This window comes from Cottoperca gobio, chromosome 21 (genome assembly GCF_900634415.1).
Source record: "Cottoperca gobio chromosome 21, fCotGob3.1, whole genome shotgun sequence".
In the NCBI taxonomy this organism is placed as follows: domain Eukaryota; kingdom Metazoa; phylum Chordata; class Actinopteri; order Perciformes; family Bovichtidae; genus Cottoperca; species Cottoperca gobio.
The window spans coordinates 21,353,623-21,378,622 of record NC_041375.1 but is presented as its reverse complement, the minus strand read 5'-3'; the positions used below and the strand labels follow the sequence as shown (position 1 = coordinate 21,378,622).

Here is a 25,000-nt window from a genome sequence, read left to right as displayed (position 1 = left end):
ACATATATATATATATGTGTGTGTGTGGGGGGGGGATTCATGTGTTCAGACAGCGTCATTGTGAGGATAACTGCCTTGCAGCTTGTGGTTTTATAACGTAATACGCAAGGTAACCATCTCACGACAGTTTTTCACAAAAACATTGGCACATCATTTGAAGAATTTATGGTCCGTCTGCTGTGAGAGAAATGTGTCTTCTTCTAATCCCTGCGTAAACAATCTTTCCTCAAAAGGTGCTGAATCTATTTGCTCTTTTTGTGTTCTGTGGATCAGTTTTGTTTTGCACAGTCCCTGTCATGGTGTGTGTGTGTGTGTGTGTGTGTGTGTGTGTGTGTGTGTGTGTGTGTGTGTGTGTGTGTGTGTGTGTGAGAGAGTGTGTGTGAGAAAGAGTTCACAGGAAATCTGAACTCTCCTGGAACAGACGCAACAACCCACCTGCTCATCAAACCCCATGTACATAAACTGCATAATCCACTGCTGCACGTCAGGTCTGCTGCGGTCCCAGAGGTTCCTCTTGCTTCTGCTCAGCTTTGCTAGAAACTCTTGAGCCTGGGAAGAGGGGACAGCGACGGAGGACTTCGACAGGGCAGTACCAGATCCTGCCACTGGAGGGAAGCACAATCGGGCAAAAGATTACATTTCAAAACATCTTTCACTTGAGTTGATCTTTGATTGAGCAGTGAGATCATAAGATGTTACCGTCTCTTTTCCTTAAGATTCCTTAAGAGCAGACAGAGAGCTTCATGTCGGGTAACTTACACTCAGCTTATAAACAGCACAACACTAACTCTTTACTTGTATACAGTGTTCAAGGCTCTAGCTTCCTTTTCTTTAAATAAATAAATAATAAACGGGTTATTCTGCTTGCACTGCAGGAGCTTTTGCGATACAGTAGTTTCACACTTCACTTCACCAGCTTCATGGATTAGTGTGTGTGCACGTGTGGATGGTTGAGTGTGGTTAAAGGAGAATTAACACCCTGACAATATGCACAGAAGTAGAATCCTGGTCTGGAGGTGAACTCTGTCTCGGCCTGAGCACGAAACTTTTGCACTGAGCTGTAAAAAGTGGAATTTGTAGAAGATAGCTGCCGTGTAGTGTTTCCTCCGGTTTGTGTTGCAGTTGAGCCACGAACAACATTCCTGCAGAATTCTTCTTCTCTTGTTTCCCGCGTCAGGATGAATTATGGGAAGTTAATGTTGTCGAAGGATTCAAGTTATTTTCCTTCAAAAGGAAGTTTAACGTCATCTGACGACAAAGTGACTGCAGCAAAACCTCCATCAATAATCCAGAGTCGACATTTTCTCAGTGAAGGTTTTTATTCCATTAATACTCAGTGTGCTTTACAACACAGCTACTTTCCCAAAGCATGGCGTATTTGTCAATCATATGCATTATTAATAACTGGCTGCCTTTATGTTCTCTATAACTCTGAGGTTATGGATGTGCACGTGTTCACTGTGATGCAAGGTTCAAGTCTTTGAAGGTTGAGCTTTCCCACCAAATTGAAATGAATAATAATAAAATGAATGAATTATTAAACATTAATTGGCAATGCATTCCAATGTGTGTGATGCTTTGAAAAGCAGGTATCATATAAATGCAAATGATTCTGATTTTAAAGTCGATGTGATGCAACTGTTGGCGAGGCCTTTTACATCTGCTCTCTCGTCTATTAATGTTATATTCTCATCCTTTTCAAAGTTACTTGAGGTGTGTGTGGCTGCTTTTTCCTTTTCGTCTTTTCTAAGAGTGAACATTCTCCTGAATAAAACACCTTCACATTCGACATGCAGTTACTTACATTTTAATCGCTAATGCTTTTGGAACTACACCAACAGCACAAGGCCTGATGGGGACCGTCACCTTCTGGCCTCGAGCTGTTGTGTATATGTCACATTTTAAATGAAAAGCAGAAGAAGGTTGAGCTCACCTCTCAGAGCAAAGAGTGTCAGCAATACAGCCAGGGCTATTAATCTCAAGTACATCTGCTGGGACGCCATCGTGGACCCGCTCAGAGTCTTTGCAGAGCCGAGGAAAAGCAACAACTGTGCATGCTTGCTGTGCAAGGGAAGAGTGGGCAGCGACCCAGACTTTCCACATGGAAACTGGCTTAAGGGGGTGGAATGTCTTTTAGCTGCTCGCCTACAGGAACAAAACTGTAACTGGGAGATTTTCTGCTCTTAAATGAATTTTCATGTGTGTCCCAGGTACTTTTCCATCTCCCATATCCTCAGTTTTTCCTGCAGGATTTATACTTTCTGAAGCAGGTCGCTGCAATTCACATGTTATAAATAAAAAAATACTGTTTTCACTTAAGAAGAAATGAATGAGGAGAATCTCTGGCAATGTAAACTGTGCAAAGTGATTAAATTCCACAAACTCTGGATTTGTATGCATGCTGAAGATGCCGCTGAAGTATCTATTACAGAAGCTTTTTCTGACCTGACATTAGAATTACTGAGGAGAAATCTGCACAGCTACTTAAAAATGAATTTCAACAGTAAGTCAGTGACCAAGAGTGAAGTTGCTCCTTTTGTAAAACATGAATTATTCATGGTGAGGGGTGAGGGGGAGTCTCCGTATCAGCAAAGGATGTTGAAACGCTTTCTTTTATCAGGTAAGTGAGTTTAAAGTGTGATGCTGCATATTAAATGAGCTGAATGCAACTTGAATTAAAAAAAAAAAGTAAAGTAATAATTGACCTTGTTTGTAGTTCGAGGAGTCTAGTTTTTTACAGACGTCTCTTTTATAATGGAAGTCTGTGGGAAAAATGTTATTTATGCCGCAGAGGATTTCTTTGGGACAAAATTGCAGCAAGTGGAGACACCGCTCTGCATCCATGCACAATATCCATCTAAAGTGTGCTAACGTTAGCCACCATTAGCTCCCTGTAATACTCAACTAGACCGTCTCTTCAAGAGTGTATTAAATTGAGCAAGAGTGTGTTTTATTTCTTATGAATTCAACTTTTCATGTGTAAGGGTGAAGATTAAGCAATATTGTTTCTAACAAGTTATAGTCTCAATTTAATGACATCATAGTCTTCTGAGTGAAATACTAGATACTTTATAGAGGTTTCATTCAGAAATTCTCCCTCAATGGTGTGTGTGTGTGTGTGAAAATGTTTGTGAACTCTTGCTTTCCTCATTTCATCGTTCGGTCTCTGACTAAAGTAGCTACGTCCTCTTTGTGAAGCATTTCTCCAGCCGTCACACACACAAGCTGCATTCAGCTGGACACTCACCGGGCATTGAAGAGAAAAGAGGTCAGATCGGAATAGATTTGAGTCAAGGCTGCTGTGCTGTAGAGGTCCGCGAGACCATTTGATCCGGCCCTCGAGGTAATTCGTAAAACGCACGCAAAGAAAATCCACTAGCAAAAAAAACAACGACAATATTTTAAACGGCCGACTGATAGTTTTTTCTGTCCAAGGTCAGGGTCCTTGAACACAACACGAGTGGAACGTGTCATCACGTGGTCATGTCAACAAATGTAATTTAAAAAAGTTAAAAAAACAATATTAAACGAGACTGTCGTTGACTTCCGTGAACGCAGCGTGGCGAGTGTAAAACAGAGAAAGCTTCAATGCAGAATGTCGCACTTTCCAGGAGAAATGGACGAACGATTATTTCTTTGAGGAAGTAAAAGTTCAGTGTGCCTAGTTTGTGTGGACGCGCTTGCGGTGATTAAAAATAATCTCGAGCGTCATTACTGCACAAACATCAACACTGCACGAGCTGAGTGCGTTTGGATAAAGTTAACGCTCTTCGGCGGAGTTTGGCCCAACAAGCAGCTCTCTGCAGAGCGGAACATACAAACATGGACAGATAGAGAGGTAGACCACCACACCAAGAACAGACTGTTCCACCACTGCTGTGCAGTTATCACTGCCATGTGCAATACTCACTTTATTTCTATCAACCACTTGGTACTTATATTATTGTTTATTCTATTTAATTATTGTGTACTGCCTTTTTACTTCATATGTTCTTTTGCTGTGACGAGATACATTTCCCCGTTGTGGGACTAATAAAGGTTTTCTGATAAAACAGAAAGATACATGGATAAAAAAGTTGCTTTTTTTGCATTTAGCATAAAAGAAAAGTGAAATGAATGGGCTATGTCTTAAAAACATTTTGCAGAGGTTATGAGTTCAATAATTAGTACGGCCCTCGAAGGATGTTGTAAATAAAAATGGCCCTTGATAGGAAAAAAGGTTCCCCACCCCTGCTGTAGAGCTTAGTGAAAGGCAAGCCTCTGCTTTCAGGGCAGACGTGCCAACAGATTTACCTTCTGTTTTTATTCAGTAGATGCCTCTGAACAGGGATACACATTGACTCTTTCATTCAGCATCTCTGCATCAGAGCATTGTTGGACACCAAACACACACAAGGCAGAATCAGGTCACCTCATCAGGTCATTATGTAACTGCATGTTTGCTGTCAGGCAGGAATTGAAACGCCGTAAAATCAGATTGAACGTTGCTTCCATCCTGCTCCTCACGCTTGATCTCATAAACTGACACACTTCACTCAAAACACAAATCCTGAAGTCAATTTTTATTTTGTTTACTTTTGCATTTAACCCTTTAACAGCTCAACAAAACACCTTTACATCGTTTCATCATTGTATACTGCATCATATAGAGAGGTGTGGATCAAATAATACCATTTTGATTGATGACAACAGATTTTACTCCGCTCTGCACCTCCCTAATCCTAAATAACAGATCGAGCTGACATGTCATTGAGTAGATTACATGTTGTACCTTTCTTTGTCTGTAAATGACATTTTGGCAAACAAAAGGAACGAAGGCCAGAGACCCCCACTGACACCGTCTCTCCCTCCCCCCGTCATTAGTGATCACACATCTGTACCCTACAAACTCTTCCTCATACTCAGTATGTGGGAACCTTTGCACATCCCTCTGACTCTTAAATCTTCTCCTTTCCCCTCGTCTTCCTCACTCAGGTTGCGCTTCAGACTCTTGACTGTCGTAGCCCAGCTCGCTGCCGATGGGGAAGTGAGCCCAGAAGGTTGGAGCCAGGTCCAGGTCCTCCATGAGCTGCCTGCGGCCACAGCTCCTCCAGACACCCGAGAAAGTCTGCCGACCACAGGCCGTAGTAAGGGAGGCTTCGTTTCTCCCTCCCCATCCCCCACCTCCTGCCCGCTGCATCGCTCACCTCTGCTCCTGTCAAAGAAGACGGTGACAGAATGAATAATAAATATCACAATGTCAAGTCGATCCATGTGTAATGACGTGTGTGAGCTGCTGACATACCTGCAGAAATCAAAGGAGGAGAGAATAGAGCAGCGCAGACACGCACAGAGCATGCATGCTTTCAGGGCAGAACACAAAAGGGCTCGACCTGTACAAAAGTAATTTGTTCTGTGGTCTGAAAGAAAAAGTGTGTGTGTGTGTGAATTCAGATGCACAGAGTAGAATCCTCGCACTTCCTGTAGTGCAGGAATGTAATATTGTCAGCAGGATGCAACAGGCTTTGAAACTTCCCCATGTGTCAAGAACATCTGCTTCATCAAACATCATCTTCTGTGCCGTCTTGCTGCTCGTGGTCCTGTCCCTCGTGCTTCTGTCTTGGATAGAAGTACAGGAAGGCGGACATGTTTGTTTTTCACATATTGCCTCTTTACACCCGCCTGTCTCCAAAGGACGCCAGAGCCTGATTCACACCTCTCATGGCCGTTTGCTTTTTATAGAGGCTTATAAAAATGTGTAAAAGTGTCCTCGTGTGCTGTGCAGACACATCTGGGGAAGCCGCCGACTCTAAACTCCTCTAATTACTTTCACTATGATATTGAGATACATAACTATGTTGTCGTCACAGCCATCAGGAGCTCGGTGCAGTGTGAGATTTTAGCCTTGAGCTGCTTGGAATTATATGCAATTTGTTCAAGGTCAAAGAGACGTGAAGAAAGAATATTCAAAACAAGGTCAAGGTCACTGTGGCCTCAAAAAAACGTTACTCGATATTTATTATGAACATTTCACACAAATGTCTATTGGGATGAAGTGAGGACGTTTTGGACAGACGTGGATCTAAACTGCAGCTTGACCAGTTGGTGAAAGCAAACACTCGTGATGCAATTTTTTTTTTTTTTATGACATTTTTTAAGGCACTTTTTTATGGCATACTAAACTATTTTTTATTTTATTTTAAATAAATAAATAAAATAATACAATTTAAAATATATATTATTATTATTATTATTATTATTAATAATAATAATAATAATAATAATAATAATAATAATAATAATAATAAATAATAATATAAATGTACAGATGTACTGAATTTCACACGCTGGTAGCAAAAATAACTATGTACATCACAAGAGGAATGTTAATACTGTATATAAAATATATATAATATATAAATTACGTCTCTTCAAGAAAGATTCCCTGCAGATCAGAGAATATGTTTGTGTGTTTGGCAGATCATATGTCTCCCCAGAGAACCCGTTACTTACGTATTGTGATATTCAGAGTTATAGGCGGATATAAAATGTTTCATTATTCCCTCCTATAGATTATCCAAATTAATATATTTTATGATTGCATTTGGAGGAATCTGTAGAAGTCTTTCTGCTCAGATGATATTCTTCCCTCGCAGTCTGTCAGCTCATTAGTTCCCCGTGTGCTTCAGAGAGCAGCGAGCTCAAATGTTTTCCTTTCCCATATTCAAAGTCCTGGAACTGGGATACAATCAGTTTGGGAGGTGTCCCATTTTACCAGGATATAACGCATCAAGATGCAGACCTTTTCCTGTCCCACTGCTTTAGGAACGTGTCTTCTAAAAACTGGTGGTGGTTTTGGGAGTTGATTTTGACTCCATCTTCAACCCGAAAAGGTCCAACTAGCACATCTGTAATAATACCAGCCCATACCAGTACCCCACCTCCACCTTGCTGGCGTCTGAGTCGAAGTGGAGCTCTGTGCCCATCACTGATCCAGCCACGGGCCCATCCATCTGCTCCTTCAAGAGTCACTCTCATCTCATCAGTCCATAAAACCTTGGAACAATCTGTCTCCAGATATTTCTTGGGCCCAGTCTTGACGTTTCAACTTATGCGTCTTGTTCAGTGGTGGTCGGGTTTCAGCCTTCCTTACCTTGGCCATGTCTCTGAGCACTGAACACCTTGAACTTCTGGACGCTCCAGGTAGGTTGCAGTTCTGGAATATGACAGCACTGGAGGACAATGGGTTCCTGGTAGCTTCATGTTGGATTCTTCTCAAATCTTTGGCAGTTAATTTGCGTCTTTGTTTCTCAACACGTTTCTTGAGACCCTGTCGACTATTTGCAACAAAACATTTGATGGTTCTGTGATCACGCCCCAATATCTTAGCAATGTCAAGAGTGCTGCATCCCTCTGAAATACTTTTTACAATTTGTGACTTTTCATCGTCTCTTTTTTGGCCCATTTTTTCCTGAGGAAAAGAAGCTGCCTAATAATTATGCGCACCTTGATATAGGGTGTTGATCTCCTAAGGCCACACCCTCTCTCATTACACAAATACACATCACCTGATATGTGATTTACATACTATACTACGACTTCTTATGGCATTGTTTGTGACAACCTATACACATACATATCATACCACACAAATGAAGTGATAATTACTTTTTTACGGTATACAAAACAGATTTTTTAAAGATATGTTATATAATACTTTTTACATTATCACTTTTTTTTATTCAACAAACTATATTGTGATTTTATTTAACTGTTTTATGACTTTTGTTAATGACATTTTCTGTGGCATACAATACAACAACATGCTCTGTACAAGAAGGGACGGAGCAGACTGCATCTGCTGAGGAGACTCAGCTCTTTTAATAATAATAATAATAATAATATTATTAATAATAATAATAATAATAATATTAATAATAATAATAATAATAATAATAATAATATTAATAATAATAATAATAATAATAATAATAATAATACATTTGATTTGGAGGCGCCTTTCAAGACACCGTACAAAATACAAGAGATAAAAACAGTGTTCTGCTGTGGCAGCGGCATCTCGACCGCTGACAGGAAGTGACTTAAGAGACGGATAAGAAGGCCAGCTCTGTCCCGGGACGCACCGATTACCCAGTGAAGGTGACGGCACACACCAAACAATTCATTCATTCGTTTATCAATTCCTTCAGTGGATTACTATATCAGTTTACAGCATCATCAATGTGTACCACTGTGCAACATCTCATAAGATCAATAATGTGAACTTCAGTCTGTCGACTATATTTAGTTAAGTTTTACCCTTTTACTGCATATATTTATTACATTTCTTTACTACATAACTTATGGCATACGACACAACACAAATGAATCGTTTAAGGACGGAGAGACTCCATCTGTAGAGAAGTCTTGAGAAGGTCGTCTGACCTTTGTGACTTTATTATGACATAAAGTGAGTTTTTATACTACGGTATCTTTATAGCTTTTCTATATGACATTTTTATTCTGATGCGTCCCATGGCCTTGAACGCGATCTCTCAAAAACGCCTCGAGGGATTTTCTTCAAATTTTGCACAAACGATCGCTTGGACTCAAGAATGAGTTGATCAGAGGTTGGTGATATAAAATAACATAAAATAATATTATAAAGTGATGACATTTTTGGACAGAAATGGATAAATATTTAACTAAACTTAAAGATTGGCAGCATGAACAGTAAGTTACAGGCACATAACATGACAGGTAACACAAAATATGGAATTATATTCATATATATTTATAGAATCAGATAAATTATTTCACCCTTAAAACAAGCAAAATGGCCCCATAAAAGAATACAGAAACCATAACCATGTTTTAGTTTGTTAACTTGATGAATTGCAAAATACTGAAGAAGACAGGCAGACGTGGTTCCTGCAGCAATTTGCAATTTATGTCAGTATATATGTGAATGTTGAAGGTTGCAGGCAGGAGCCATAAATACATACATACATAAATACATAAATTCATAAATACATACATACATAATGTATGTTATTTTACTTAATTGAGTACAGAATTGTTTGGGAAAAATGAGTCCTGAAGAGTGAAAAGAGCATTACTGTTGACATATTTTTGTATTGTATTGAAATATATTTTCAGAGATGAGTGGCTGTCGTGGCTTTATAGACACGTGTGTGTCAGCCGACCTCCGTGTCCAGTGAACAGTGATGTGCAAGATACTGATACAGTTTATTAGTGGCTGAAATAAACCCCTTTTTATCTAAAAGGAAGCAAACGAGTTGCTGATCAGCACCGGCCTGAAGGTTGAGTTGATGAGTCGTCTTACGTTGGGAGAGATTCTCGTTTGTGTGATAGAGGCATTACTGCTGTGGAGTTTGTCACGGTCTTGTGCACCGCTGACTATGATTGTCCCTCATAGATGTGCTTTCTGTTTAGATAGGAGTGTGTGACCTAAACCAATCATCTGTGGGATGTTGTCTTTTATTGCAGGGGTGACTAGTGCAACATCATAGAATCCTCTGGGTTTTATTGTAATTATTTATTTAGGGGTCAGTAGAGCACTACAGGAGGCAGCAGTTTATTCAATGTTGCATCTGTAGTCGCAATAAACACTAAACTGGGACCAGATAATGTTATAATAATATAAATATACTCTCTGTACTAACTCAATGTCTCTCTTCTTCCTGGTGTGTTTTTAGTAACAACACAAAGTTATGACTCGTGTGTGATATTCTCTCTTTGTAGTATGTCTTTGTACAGGAATTGAAGGTGAATTTGAAAACTCTCAATGTACACAAATTTAGCTGTAAATCAAACGTTCAATTTGAAAATGTACAAATTCAAATCTTATTGAAATTCAGTTTGCAAGAGAGAAACAACTGGCTTACTAAAATCTCTTCTGTTAACTAGTGGGAAGCCATACAGGCATACAAATCATTTTAATAACACAAGAACATAATCAGACTGTGCCTTTCTAATAATAATAATATATATATATATATATATATATATATATATATATATATAATAACAAAATAAATTGATTTAGTCAATATATCTTGAATGCTCTGAATGTGGATATTGAAAATAAACAGCTGTCAGGTAACAATGCAGGAAGCCCAACACTGCCCCCGTGTGGACATTTAAAGGTACTGCGATCCACATTTCTGTCAAGGTGCAAGGTCAAACATATTTTTTCCTCTGATGTCTAATAATCACCAACAATATGTAATATTTAAATAAGACTTTCTGTACATGCAGTTTGGTCCTGAGGTGTTTCAGTCCACACTTTCATATAAAGATATGCAATCCCGTCTATTGTTGATGTTTCGATATTCTTTTGTGCTCTGTGCATAATAAATTCCCCTAGGGGCAAAACAGGTTTGATTCATTCAATGCCGTTTGCAAAGGGGTGGTTTGTACATTAGCAGATTATTTCTGACAGATTGGACAGCTGTTGCCCAGGTGGTGGGGTGTCGGCCATTAAACCTAATCTGTGGCTCCTCCTGTCTACATGTCGAGGTGTCTTCGAGGGTGTAAAAATGTAACACGGGGGCAAAAGCATCGGCCAGCAGGTCAGTAAAGATCACAACCAATCATTTCAACACGAGGATTTTTTTTTAGTATTCTTCAAAAATTTATTGAACAAAAGTATTTAAATTCTCATCACGTCGTCGGTGATACAGTACCATGGGTTGATCTTAGCGATTCATATATGCACCTCATCTTATTTTTGAATATATACATACAGTGGAGACAAGAATTAAATAACAATGCTCAATAACATTCAGATATATCATATAAAAGCTGAGGACCCCGTGATCAACAACACTTCCATCGGTAAACAAATGCACAAAGAGAAAGAAAACAGACGAGGAAAATGTTTGGTAGGACTAGAATATTGTTTCATGATCAGCCAGATGACAGTATATTTGGTTACAGTAAAGATGACTTATTATTGTTAAGCCACGCCCCCTTAGTTCCCGTCTTGCCGCCTGTTCTGTCCTTGAGTGCGTCCTTGACTTCAGCCAGAGGCAAATAAAAGCACAAACGTTAGATCTTGCATGAACTCTTTCTCTCCTGTTGACAGACCTGCTGTGCCTAGTTACGGTTGCTAAGCTATGATTGGACCATCGCTGTTCAGAGGCGGGGTTTTGCAAACTGTCATTCGCTCTGCCTTTCAGGTTTGTTGTTGGACTAGTTTCATGAATGAGTAAGTATTTCCAAATGACTTGTTGACCTGTGGTGTAGCGGTCAGGGCAATCCCTTCTTAGTTTGCTCATTATTTCACTCATTTGTGTGTCTTTGTTTGTAAAATGACACTTTTCTCACAATTCTTTGCAAATGGCAAGATTCACAAAGATGTACTTTGACACCAGAAGAGATACTCTTTTATAACTGTTCGCTGGAGCAGATCAAGTGTAGTGACCAAAAAGCTTCTTATTCTTCAGTCAGTGTCCTACTGGATCTACAGACACGTGCTGGAGAACAATGTGACACAATATAAAGCATGAGCACAGATCTATGAATGAATGGTGAGTGCAGTGCAGACCTGGAGCCACTTCTATGGGTACAGGGTGGCACATTTGGTTACATTGATAAACATTCAAACTCTACAGGAAATCAGAAGTCTCCCCTATTGCATTAATGCTCCCCCCCCCCACCGCTGCCTTTTAGAAATATTACAGGAAGTATTGTATCATGTATATTCAATAACATCACTACTAATGACTGTGGAGACAGTAGTTCAAATGGGGAGAGAAATCATGTCGAGGAATGATGAACATGAGGAGAAAAAGGCAAGAGAGTGATTCTGGTCACTTTGTGAAGTCATTGCATGAAAGAGCAACGATTCAAACCTCCACAGAGGGATTTAAATTATCTTAAAAAAAGAAAAAGAAGTTAACTCAGGAACAAGCATTTCTTTTTACAATAAAGGAACACAATAAAACAATGGCCGGCAATTTGACGGGTAAGGTCCCTCAGAGGATGGAGTCCTGTGTGGATTAAGAGCAATGGTGTAATCTACAATGTGCGTGGTAGTAAATGGACATGATGTATGACATCAGAAGGAGAGCTCAACCCCTAACAAGGCCTCAGGCGTTCTGTCAGCAGCAGGTGTGGTCACTGCACACGCTCACATCCGAGACACAGAGCACTGTGCCGCACATGAAGGATGTAGCTGGGTATTTGCTGACACGGTGCTCGCCGATTTGGGGTTAAGCTGCTCGTTCGTAGAGCTAGAAAGTTCACCTGATCACCACCGGAGGGCGACAGGTGAAACTGGATGAGGTACAGACGCCACAGCGAGAGGGTCCAGAGCTAAGGCTTGAGTTAAGACAGTTAGGGGGTGGCATTAGTATTATGTGTGCATGAAGAGAGTGTGTGCGAGAGAGAGAGATCCAGTGTAGGTGTGAGGATGTGTGAATCACTGCAGCGCTTTGACCAGGTACAGCTTGTCTCCATGCTCGCTGGTGAAGATGGGGGCTTTCTTGTAGTGCTCCACTAGTTCATCGATGGAGCCGAACTTGCGCTGGCCGATACAGAACACCCCCTCGGACTGCTGCACTTTAAAGTGCTTATTCTTACCGGCCGCCTTCAGCGACACAGAGAAATCATTGGGCTGAAAAGAAAGAGGGAGACAGTTGGTGAGGAAACATACGCATGGTGCAGAGAGTGGAAGAGAGAAACTCATGCAATGACATTTCTGACTTAATCCAGCAGGTGGCAGTGTGTTCTCACGTTTAAAGACATGCGCTCACTTTATCAAACATGTAAGACTTAAGATAAAAACCCTTCATGTCCAATCAGCTGTTCACTTCTTGTAAACAGGTAGCTTCAAACGCACATTTGTTTCAAATGTTATCTGATTTTGTTTGCAAACTCTTTCTATGCCACTTCCTTGTCTGCACTTGTCATCGGGATACTACTTTCTAAACTTCTCATGTTCATAATCAACTGTAATACCAACATGTGTTTCCCTTTGCTTCCATTTCAGTCAATATTCGTTTATTATTATTATGTTATAGATTGCTAGTGGTGATAATAAGATCCGTTCCTGCTCTGAGCGTAGATGCTAATAATCATGTAATCCCTCCGATCATGTAGGAAGACATTCACATTTGTTACATTTTCAAAATGATGTCACACTTTTACTAAAATGTAATGAAATGTCCTTTTCTGCCTCATGTGAGTTTCTCCCTTCCTAATGCAACTCTGCCATGACTTCACCACACACACACACACACACACACACACACACACACACACACACACACACACACACACACACACACACACACACACACACACACACACACACACACACACACACACACACACACACACACACACACACACACACACACACACACACACACACACACTCACTCACTCACTCACCGATGACTCGCTGTCTCGTACGAGGAAGTCGCCCTCCTCTGCTCTCTCGTTGAGTATAGCCTCGGCCTGGTGTCTGGTGATGTTGCCGTAGTACCAGTCCCTCCCAGCGAACTTCCCTGAGCGGGCCGGTGTCACAGAGCGATTCTGCGGGGAGCTCGACGTAGAGGAGGGCAGGCCAGGCCGCTCGTCCAGCACAACTACATAGTTCTTAGGCACCAGGCCCACCATGCCACGCGAGTTCTTACACCTCCACCACTCCGGGTCGTTCTCAGGCTTCTCCACCACCTCCATGACCTCTGCCTTGTCAAAGTTCAGCTCCTCCTCCGTCACAGAGCTGAAGGGGTAGAGTGTTTGAACCAAGTGGAGCACTGGACCGCAGCCGCCTGCACGGCCGTTGGCCAACAAAGTCCCTTGAGAGCCTCCCTGGTAGCCCTGTGAGGAATCTCCTTCCTCTCGGTCATCAGCCCCACCGAGCTCCTCCAGGACGTAATTGGAGGGAAACCAGCCCACGCGGCCCGCCTGACTGCCCCGCCACCATCCGTCACTACACTTCTCCATCACGATGACCTGGGAGCCCTTGACCAGGGTCAGCTCGTCCTCTCTCTCTGCTGTGTAGGCAAACTTGGCCACGGCGGGGATGTTGAGGTCGTAAATCCTTTCAGCAGCTCCTCCTCCTCCGCCCCCGCTGCCATTAGAGGGGTACTCTGTGTCTGAGCTTGGCGTCGGGGAAGCATCACGGGCGCTTGTCTTTCGTTTCGTTTTTCCCAAACCTGCAGCATGGACAGAAAGAAAAGAGAATGGTGACTCAGGAAGATTACCAGATTTCTTTCCTCTCAGTCGTTTTAAATAAACTTTAAACCTGCATTAAAATCAACATTTGATCACCTTTAAAGTTGATACAGCAAACGTGTTACTGTGCACATTCATCTGGAATCATGTTTTATGAATAAGACATTAATATTCAGCTCTGTTTTGGTCTCCTAAATGCTCCACAATGTTCAGTTACCTGTGCAACAATCAGCTAAAAGATGCTAAACCGCTCCGCAGAGTTGAGGGGAGCTGCAGAGTCAGCTGATGATTCTCTGTGGGTTTGTCACTACAAGCAACACCTTTCACAAGCAGTCACTTGATCCATTGTTAATATAAAAACACACTTGAAACGTATAATCCAAAAACAATGGGGGCCGTGGTGAGAGGCGGTGGAGACAGAAAGCAGAGAAAGGCCTGAGCTTCACGGGGAGAGGAGGCGGTTTAGGTCAGCAGGAAACTAATTGAAGCTGCAAGTTGCACTCAAGGGCCCCGAGAAGCACACCAAGTACTTTAGAAATAGAGGATACAGGATATCCTAGGAGAAAACCTTGGTGGTGAATGACGGATCAATACTCCTTATAATAGAATTAACACATGCACCTGCACCGAGCGCCCCGTGTCCTTCTGCTCATATACAAAGAAATGAAAGCTCGTTATTTAGTTGAGATTCCGTCGACACCATTTACACGCAGGATACACATCTATACTAATCAAAAGGCTGAAAATAGGTGGTGTCGACAGGGAATGAAAAGTGGAGCAGGCACCATGGGCTTGATAACGATAAGCACATCCAGGATCAAAGTCTGCGCCTGTCTTACCTGTCTCTGACTTTTCCATGCGTGTACTTTTAAACATGCTTTTGCACACTTCAATTAGGCCTTACGTTTCTAAAGTCTCTCTGGTGAACATAACCAAGGAGGTCTCCCCTTAAAACTCATGTTAAAATAATAATGATACACTATGAGGCTGACACCATTTAAACCGTTCACTTGACAGTTGAGGCTCATGCGTGCAGCTAATGACTGAAGTGAGTTTCCTGACAGCTAATCACCCAGTTTCCCCCCACGGAGGCTGCTGAAATGCCACAGAAATGTCATTGCCGAATACAACATTTACATTGTTTGAAAACTGCCGGGTTCACTCAGAGTAGCATGAAACTTGTTGGCAGAGAGGAAGAGGAGGAGAGCTGTGAATAAAGACGAGGAGTCCCTTGGCAGCGGTTTCTCACACAAACAGTAGACCAAGCACATCAGATGCCACAACTGACAAAAACGCAAAAGAAGAAGGATGAGACGGGAATAATAAGCAGATCATGTTTATGTATAGCAGTGCGCATCTTACGTATCTGGTAGGTGTGTGTGTGTGTGTGTGTGTGTGTGTGTGTGTGTGTGTACTCTGTATCACCTGACTGTGAGTCAAAGACAAAGGTTGACTCTTGTGCCTACTTCAGGTGGTCCCTTCAGAAAAGGGTTAAGAAGAGAGACACACAAGAAGGCAGCGAGCGAACACACAAGAACACACATACCCACACCCACACACACACAAGCAGAGCAAAAACACACTTTAACGCACACACACACCTTTCTTATTCACTCATTTCCACTTCAAGGCACCGGCCTGCTGGTTAGAGCAGCAGCAGGATATATTCCCTCCTCCCACACTTTCACTCCCAACCTTCACCTACCGCTTCATCTCGTGGAAGGAGACTAGCTTTTCAAACCCAGAGGACTCCAACTCAGAGGGAAGTGAGTTGATGAAAGCCTCGATGACCGCATGTTGCCGCATATTGCTTCACTCTACAGTTTACAGCGGAGGGCAGTTGTTGTGGAAATAACAAATGCATGAGTCCACACCAACCACATTCAAGTGAAAATGCACAACCTGGCTCCTAAATGAAGCATTAGCACTGTGCTGTGATTTAAAAAGAGTACTTTGAGTGACTCATAGATGAGCTATGCGGCCTTTTGAATAGCAGTGTTGCTCTCTTCTCTGGGCCTATACTTAATGCATAACTGTGTGTAAAACCAGTAATACCTGCCAAAACCCTCGGGAGTCTTAACGCAGCAGCCTGCAGGACACCCACATGCAGCATTTGAGGAAACAAAGAATTACAAATGTAAAGGTTAAATAATATAATAATTAAAAATAATAATAAAGTTTGGCCATTTTGCCTTTATTAAATTGTTTGCGGTGGAGATGCAGACGAACAAGACTACACAGCGGTAGCGCTGACTGTGCACACCTCCCTGCTGCTGATTGGCTCGTTGGTCTTTGGTACCCGTCGTCTTATAATTTCCTTTTCCACCTCCTTCTGAATCACCGGCATGAAGAGAACAAACGCAAAGTACGGGCACTGGAAATGACATTTCTTGCTACAACCTTTACAGCCTTTCCTGCTTTGTGTCTGATCCTGCAGCAGATGTGTTTACACTCAGGCCACCACAGGGTTAGAAATAACAACTCCCACGCAGACACGGGCGCAACTTGTATTGGTGCTTAAACATTCCTAGTTACAAACAGTGTCTGACCATGCCGAGAGCGTCGGGTCATAAACAACATTTACAGGTTTCGACCTGATGATAAAACATTACGGTATAACGATTCATCCTGAAGGGACCGTGAACGGCTGCACCAAAATGTAACGGCAATTCATCCCATTGTTGAGACATTATACTCAAAACCACTAGATAGACGGACAGATACTTTATTCATCCCGAGGGAAATGTAGAAACCACTGGCATGGAACCATCAATGTCTCTACTAAATGTAATGATAATCAGTCCAACAGTCGTTGAGGTATTTCAGGATGGAACAAAGTGGCTTCAGCCAGCGGTGTAATGCTTTTTGACCCGCGGACGCGACAAAGTGCTTTTAAAATGCCTCACGTCCACCCACGCATACTCACACATCGATGCCGTGTACAAAGTCAGGTGGACAGAAATGTAACTTGCCACTTTGTCATTCTGTCAAGTACTGGCCCAGTTTCAGAGATAAGTAGGACTTTTGCTAAATTCTTTCAGCCATTACTGTCTTTATTTTGTGTGAGAGAGAAACTGGGGCACAAAGCGGCATGAAGCCATTTACAATTCAATTCTGTCTGGATGAATGTTGATGATTCAACCACATTATAGCAAAGTAAATAAGGAGAACTGGAGGAAACAGAGTATCGGCGAGGTCCTTAATCACAATGTGGACTTACTGAAGAGAGCCAGAAACTACAGGCGAGATGAAGTAATCACACTCTCAGCCAATCAAATTCAAGTGTGTGAGTAAGTTCCATTAGTCCCTGACCTCACTTATTGCTCATCAACTCATCATGACAATGTTCTCCTCTATTGGATTTGGTCAGGCTTTTAACACCAAACAGCTACTGGCTGGAGACACACACTACTTATACTGAAATGGAACTAGGCCATAATGTTGTAGTCGATCTATAACAAAGTCAGGGACAGAGAGGTAATCCATCATTCCAGCACAGCCATTAAGGCTGCTGATTTCTCCACTAATCAATCTACTGATCATAGAAGAGCAGAATCCTACAGCGACAGAGAATGGGACTGATGGGAACAGTGTGGAAGCGGGAGGAGGGGTCAGGGGGCGATGAGTGTTTGTCTCTGCACACAATGATCCCTGGTGAGGGTGACAGTGGCAAGCTGTGCCACGCCGGCCCACATAAAGCTGCGCGCTTCCCCCGAGGGCTGGTATTCACAGAGCCGAGAGGAATCGGCGCATTAGACCAGCCCTCCGTCATCTCCTTGTATTCTCTCCTCCCCCGAACTCTATATACACACGTCTGTCTTTCAGGGCCACACAGTTACTATTCTTTGATTGAACTTGATCATTCTGTTTGAGAACTTCTCCCACATCTCCGTCTTGCTATGTCTCCCTCTACTAGCCTGACAAAAATGTCAATTTCGGTGCCACGCTCCATCCGGCTCTGTTCCTGCTCCAAGAAAGTAGAGCAAGCTGATCATCTTCATCAATGCTTTCATTCTTGACTTGAACTATATCCCTCCCCCCTACCGGTGAATTCAAATGATGTGCTGTTGGGAAGCCTTATGAGGTCCTGTGTCACCATCAGTCATAATACATTGTGACATAAACAGAGATGTTTTAAAGCTGCGGCTGAAGGCGACAGTTTCCTCCTGACAGCTGCACCAAAGAGCTCCCTGATATCCAATAAATAAATATCAAAATACCAACGCACTAGATTGTGCCGGGAAACCGTTAAAGCCACTTGTTTGCTGACGTGTGGGGGAGCTGTGTGTGTGTCACAGACCCACCCAGTGGTTAATGCACAAGCTGCTGTTTGTAAACTAATATAACGCTAAAGTGCACATGTTCATATCACCCATGGACTGAAGAAACATCCATTAATGGATCATATCCGTAATGATGGAAACACAGAAGAACTAGGGTTGCAAAGGGAAGTTAAGCTTGGGGATGTTTGCACAATCGTACCTTTTAATAGTGAAAACAGTATTAAGTCTTATTGCAGTTTGGTTAAAGATATGCACTATGTACAGATATAGTATTAGGAATAAATAGGAATTCAGTAAATTAACAATCGTCTGCGTGCACAGTGCTTTCTCCCATCACACGTGCAACTTACATGAGGGCCAAAGCCCCACGTGCATCATGTAAGTTTGATTACATTACTGGAGTTTAGATAGTAGCCTAAAGCACTCCAGGCCAGTGCACAGTTTATAACCTATTAACGGCTTCTGCTCGTTTGTGCCAGCTGTTGGCACGTGCGCTGTAGCTCGATTCAGCATCCATTTCTGTTCATTCTTGTAAATGTAAAACATTTTTTATAAATGTATTAGTTAACTGATCACACGTTCAAAACAAAGCACAACCAGAAAATATCAGACATGACACGTTATTCCTGTTTTACTCGTCTATTGTGACAGAGGGAGCTTTATAAATGGTACATTATCAATATGTATTACAACAGTAGCTTATTAATAGCCTGTTTCGTTTTTGTCTTGGTCAATGTCATAAGTTGGCAGCTTTGGCTACATACACGGTCTAACGTATTCAAGTCATGACTGGGGACAGACAGTGTGCTGACAGCTGAGAGCAACGGCCGACTCAACAGGATCCCTGGAGTGCACAGTGACGGCTCCCGGCAGAGACACAGTGAGGGATTCATTTGACTTCTGAGGAGATTCACATGCATGCACACAAACTGCCCGCTGTGTATGACCACAGCCTGCTCCTCTTACGGGGAGCAGAGAGCACTGAAAAGGAAGTGCAGAGATCTTCCACTTCTACTGAAAATAATCCACTAGCATTAAACTCAAACACACAAGGCGACCTGTTCAATTCTTAGCAGTGTAAGACTACATTCTTCTTACCCAGTGTGTCTTTGATGTTCTTCACCAGGGATCCCTTCTTAAGGCTGTTCTTGCGCTCGACGTAGTTCGACGGCACGTAGCCAGTTTGGTTGCCGGCGTTGCGGACGCGCCACCAGGTCTTTGAGTCGTCCAGGAGGAAGAGACGCTCGTTTTTACGGATGTCAAGTTCCTGGTCCTGCTGGGCCGTGTAGTCCCACTTGGCTACAACAATCACCTCCTCTGTCATCTTTCATGGAGTCCTCCTGTGAAGAAGAAGAGGACTGACGTGAGCCAAGGAGTAACTCAGGAACAATTTATCACAGGGGTAAAGATGAACTAAAGTGACATATCCTGATTCAGACAAACATTGTCACGCCTTCAGACGACCACTAGGGGGCAGATAGGTTGATCATGGGTATTTGAATGAATTAATAAAGAATGAATTAAGACATACTGACCACATTCATTTGGTAATTGACATTTTAAAAACAGGCAAACACACTCAACACAGAAATATCCAAGACTGCATAAAAGACGTATTACACAACATCTGTAAATGTGTTTTTTCTGGTGTACAGAGTGATTTCAAGGTGTGTGTGTGTATGTGCGTGCCTCAGTTTTTCTGTGACAAGTGACAAGTGATTACAAATTAATCCATATCCATCCATGCACAGTTTTTAAACCGCTTATCGCAGCTCACATTGGGCATCAAACAGGATCCACTCTGGACAGGTCGCCAGTCCATCACAAAGCTAAGTTACATAACCGAGCCGAATGTGAGTTTAAAGTTTGCGATGATATTCGGTGCCTTTACTGGCACTAAAACTAATAATTCCTTGTGCATGGCTGACCCCCATGATCATCCCTCTGTGTAACAATTAGAAAAAAATAAAAGATAGGGAGCGTCATCCACAACACACCACTGGAGAAGATACCAACTGTTGGAGACGTGATGAGGCCGACAGCTTTCAGGACGGTAACAGTATTTATAATTCAGACTCTGAAACGGCTTCTTTGATAGAGCAGCACAAACACAAAATCAATTGCTGTGCTCATTCTGCACACACACACACACACACACACACACACACACACACACACACACACACACACACACACACACACACACACTATTAGTTTTTGAGACAGACAGAGAGCGATTACATGCTCTATTTCCCAGGCCTTAGGTGAGGTGGACACGAGTTTGCTGGACCACCTCAACTGCTGAAGAACTACATTAATCTGTTTACAGCCAAATGGGAAACTTGTGTATTTAGGAACATGCATGAAGGGATCAGCAAAGTTTGAGGTAATTTGGTTTCTGTGATACAAAGGCGCACATTTCGATTTATATTTAGCTCCCCGCCTAGTTAACAGTCTGCAGCTGGAAACAAGATCACTGGAATAAATAAAGGAAAAACGAGGCAGATGAAAAGAGGCGCTCTCTGGAGATAAGGGGGAATTAACAGATACAGAACGAATAGTCATGTTGTAAAGCTTTTGTCTCGGCAATTGCGCGGTCTGAATAATCAAATCAAACTGTCTGCTGCATATCTAATCATCATTTGTATCAGTAGCTATCGTTTGATGCTGTGATTTATGGCTGCAACACCCTCCAGGAGACAAAACTGACCGTTTTAATATCCTCTACAACACTAATGTATAATAGAGACTGCGTATTGAGCGGTTTAATAATAATAATAATGGCGGTTGGTTAAGTAATTTATAACATAAACTGAGTTTCCGAATGAATGAAAACTCCTGCAAGCCGTGGAAAGGAAAAGACACTATTGATAATTGTGTAAGAGGAAACCTGTGGGTTTATCTATATTTAGTATATTTGCACAAAAACAGATTTTTCCACAGACTAGACACAAGGAAAAGAACACAGCAGCACACATTTAAGATACAGGCGGCGGGGGGGGGGGGGTTGTATATTCCCTTACGCACGTTGTCATTTCCATTTTATTCTTTAATGAGAGGGCAGAGCACAGATAAAGCGCAGCCACAAAAGAGAATTATGACTCATGAGAAGTGTAGCTGCACAAATTAGACCATATAAAAAGATTCCATTACTGGTGGAAAGATTGATATCTTCTGTGTTAGCTACTTTTTATGAAATGCAAATGGGAGTACTCAGAAGCGTTGGCTGGTTTTTCAACCCAAGATATTCAATTCCACTCCAATTAGGCCACGTCCACAGAGACAGCACAGCCCTCGCTGAATACATTCTTACACTTATAGTCACAAGCAAAATCAGGCTCGTGTGTCACTGCATGCGATTGTCTTAATAACGGCTTTCTATCTCTACAACAAGCAGTAACAATCCATGTGCAACAGCTCGCACGGTTGTTCTGCGTTTGTGAATGTGCCTCTGCTTGCCGTCACTAAAGCTGTCAAACTGGATTTCTACACAGGCCGGGACAGGGACAGCGGAGGAGGAGGAGGGAGTTGTGCAACACGCCAAGGGGAGTTTAAGTCAAGTTCACCATAAGTTAAGTTAGTCAACTTTACATTATGTGACAACTTTTACTGCCGCAGCAAAAAAGGCACCAGAAGGAAGACGGCGGAAGGGTCAACGTGCAGGACCAGACAAGTAACGCAGCAGCCGCGATTCTTCTGAGAGCTCAGGAAATACAAGTGGAAGGGCAGATTTATGACAAGATGACGTCAACTCCTCCAGGAGACAGGAGGTATCTATCCGCCTCAGGCTTCAGCTGCTGGATTAGACCAGGCTATTACTTTCCTTTGCTTTTATCCCTCCCGGTGAGGACGGATGGATGAGCAAACCTGATGATGTCTGTTGGGAAAATGCTCCACGGTATTGAACCGTCACCGCATTTGAGATATTGAAATATAAAAGCAGACCAGAAATGTCAGCGGTATTATTTCCTGGCTTTGATTGGGATTCTCTTCCTCTACGCAGCAACGATTCTTGCTGTCAAGCTAAACCAAGGCTTTCCAGTCACTCTCACACCTGTAGTTCACATTGTTCTGCCCCGAGGTGTTTTTAGTATCGTCCGCGATCACGCTGACTTTTTATAAAAGGACGGGAAACATAAAGTCATACAGACTATGATGTCATCCGACAGGACATTCATTGGTCTTCTCAAATTGTGTGTTTTAACTCGGGTTGATCAGGGGAAGTCCCAGCACTCATGTGTTTATTATACAAACACTTTGTCTGTTTGCATCTGTAGATTTCTCCTGAATTCATAGATAATGTCTCATTTACATATTTAAACATTTGGTGTTATGATGATATAAAAAGGTCACTAATAATATGGCTTTCTTGACAATTTGTGGCTAAATTATGAATATTTTATTAGTAGTTTAGCTTTTGAATTAATGCTGAAATGACTTACAATCGTCATTGATCTTTATTTAACCACCAAAACACATTTCAGAGTTGGTTGGGTATGAAAGCAACTCTATAAAGTGATCTCACTACATAAAACAACCTTCCACAATGGTTCCAGCTTACTGTCATTTATTTCCACTTATTCCCCAAGTTAATTAGCAGAAAAACATTATCCCACCCTAGCACGGGCGCTTTGCCTCCCCTCGCCCGCGATACAAACGTCTCTGTCTCCTTGACAACCTTGCTCATTAGACAGTGTGATGTAAATGCCACTTCAAATCAAAACCATCCTTCTGAATGGAAAATCCCGCATGTCAGAGAGGCAGCTATACCATTTGCTCTTTCTAAAGCCCGCTAACGTGCCGTCACTCTTGACATGCCAGTGACATCCACGAGCTACACACATCAAAAGCCTTGTTTACGACGGTTTGTGCTTCACTGAGCTGTGGGTGAAAACTGGCTCGGATAAACAGAACGTTTTGATGATACGTGCGTCATTTAAAAAATCAGAGCCACTAACACGGTTTCCTTGATTTATAACAAACGGACAGATGGTTGAACAAAAAACACTTTCCCTGCGAGAGAGGATATAAACACACACACACACACACGCACACACACAAAAGCAAAACAGATTTTGGAGGGACACGGTTGGAACAAAAGGAGGAAAGCCTGCGAGCTCATGGTACTCATGACCCCCCATTCCTCTGCTGAGAGAGTTAAAAGAGGAAAGATGAGTGACGGACTGCTGAGCTGGGCTTCACCAGCACTTCACAACACCCTTCACTGAGGGGGGGGGGGGGGAACGCTCACAGGCTCTTTCAACACCACACAAAGAGAAAGGAAAAGTAAAAGAGGATTATAAAAAAAGAGGGGATGTTTAAAGAAAAAAGAAAGTCTGGCAGAGCTTTCTGTGTTTGGCATTCGGGTCAAAGACAAACACCGTTCAGCCAATGGGGGACATTTCCACCTCCCCTCCTCCAGTTGCTTCTCACAGGAAGGAGGACTGCTTCACTCCCTTCTGGCAATCAGTGTCTGAAGCACTTGCAGTGGACTGAACAGATTGAAACATGAGGAAGCCACACTCCCTCTGCAACAGCCACTGTGGACATGACTCTGGTTTAAAGAGGTCTAATGGTCTTTCTCAAAGAATGATTCGTCTCCATCAACACAACCAGGCCAGAGAAGAATTACCTCTTACATGCCGTTAAAGAGGTTTTCAACATGCACGGCTGTTGCTGCCAAATGTTCCCCGTTACAAACAAAGAAAGGAACTTAGAGTGACAGCTATATTGTGAAACGGGCAATCATTTACAGTCCCAATCTGTCAGTCACACACATTCGATAAATCTTTCGTCTCTCGGTTGCACACACACACACACACTTTGCTGCTGTTCTTTATGGTACTGGATATGGATGATGATAGAAACGTGGAATTCTGTTCTTTCTTTAACTCGCAGGCCCTGAACTGAGGGTGTGGTATATGACATGAGAGAGAGAGATATATATATATATATATATATATATATATATATATATATATATATATATATATATATATATATATATATATATATATATATATATATATATATATATATATATATATATATATATATATATATATATATATGTGTCACTGTGATGAGGTCGGTGGTTGCCATCAAACAAGCCCAAAAGCCAAACAAGGACATCTCAAATACAACACCAAGAGTTTCCCGCTGTCGGCCCAAAATAGGTCTGAGAAGGAGGCACACTCGGACCACACAGACAGAGCCAGGGCTGCCATCACCACCCCGCCATATGACTGCACATCTGAAGACACAAGAGGCTTCTTTATCAAACTCATTCAAAAACCGTGGTGAGCAGCACAATCTAAACCAGAGAGCAAACACAACGTAGGACCGATATAAAAGTCCAGCTCTATATTACATTGTTACAGACAATCTGAAGAAAATGTTGTTTCAGTTTCTCAAACATGGAGATTTTCTTGATAATGTTATAAACTGAGCGATTAATCTAGAAAATAACCATCGGACTAATCGATATCCCAGCCCTATCGCATACACTACCAAGCTCCTTGATCCAT

General features: G+C 42.1%; 2 protein-coding genes across 2 annotated transcripts in view; both read right to left on the bottom strand.

Moving 5' to 3' along the window:
• ecrg4a (ECRG4 augurin precursor a) overlaps window positions 1-2,070 on the bottom strand; it is a 4,141-nt gene extending 2,071 nt beyond the window's left edge. The window contains exons 1-2 of the mRNA XM_029458701.1: window positions 1,934-2,070; window positions 436-605 (exon numbers count right to left, since the gene is read on the bottom strand). Coding sequence (XP_029314561.1) covers window positions 436-605; window positions 1,934-2,003 — 240 coding nt within the window. The 5' untranslated portion in view covers window positions 2,004-2,070. The remainder of the gene's footprint in view (window positions 1-435; window positions 606-1,933) is intronic.
• Window positions 2,071-10,620: 8,550 nt separating this feature from the next.
• Window positions 10,621-25,000, bottom strand: part of nck2a (NCK adaptor protein 2a) — a 28,625-nt gene continuing 14,245 nt past the window's right edge. Inside the window, exons 2-4 of the mRNA XM_029459702.1 lie at window positions 19,572-19,813; window positions 13,402-14,171; window positions 10,621-12,622 (exon numbers count right to left, since the gene is read on the bottom strand). Of these exons, the coding sequence (XP_029315562.1) occupies window positions 12,428-12,622; window positions 13,402-14,171; window positions 19,572-19,797 (1,191 nt within the window). The 5' untranslated portion in view covers window positions 19,798-19,813 and the 3' untranslated portion in view covers window positions 10,621-12,427. The remainder of the gene's footprint in view (window positions 12,623-13,401; window positions 14,172-19,571; window positions 19,814-25,000) is intronic.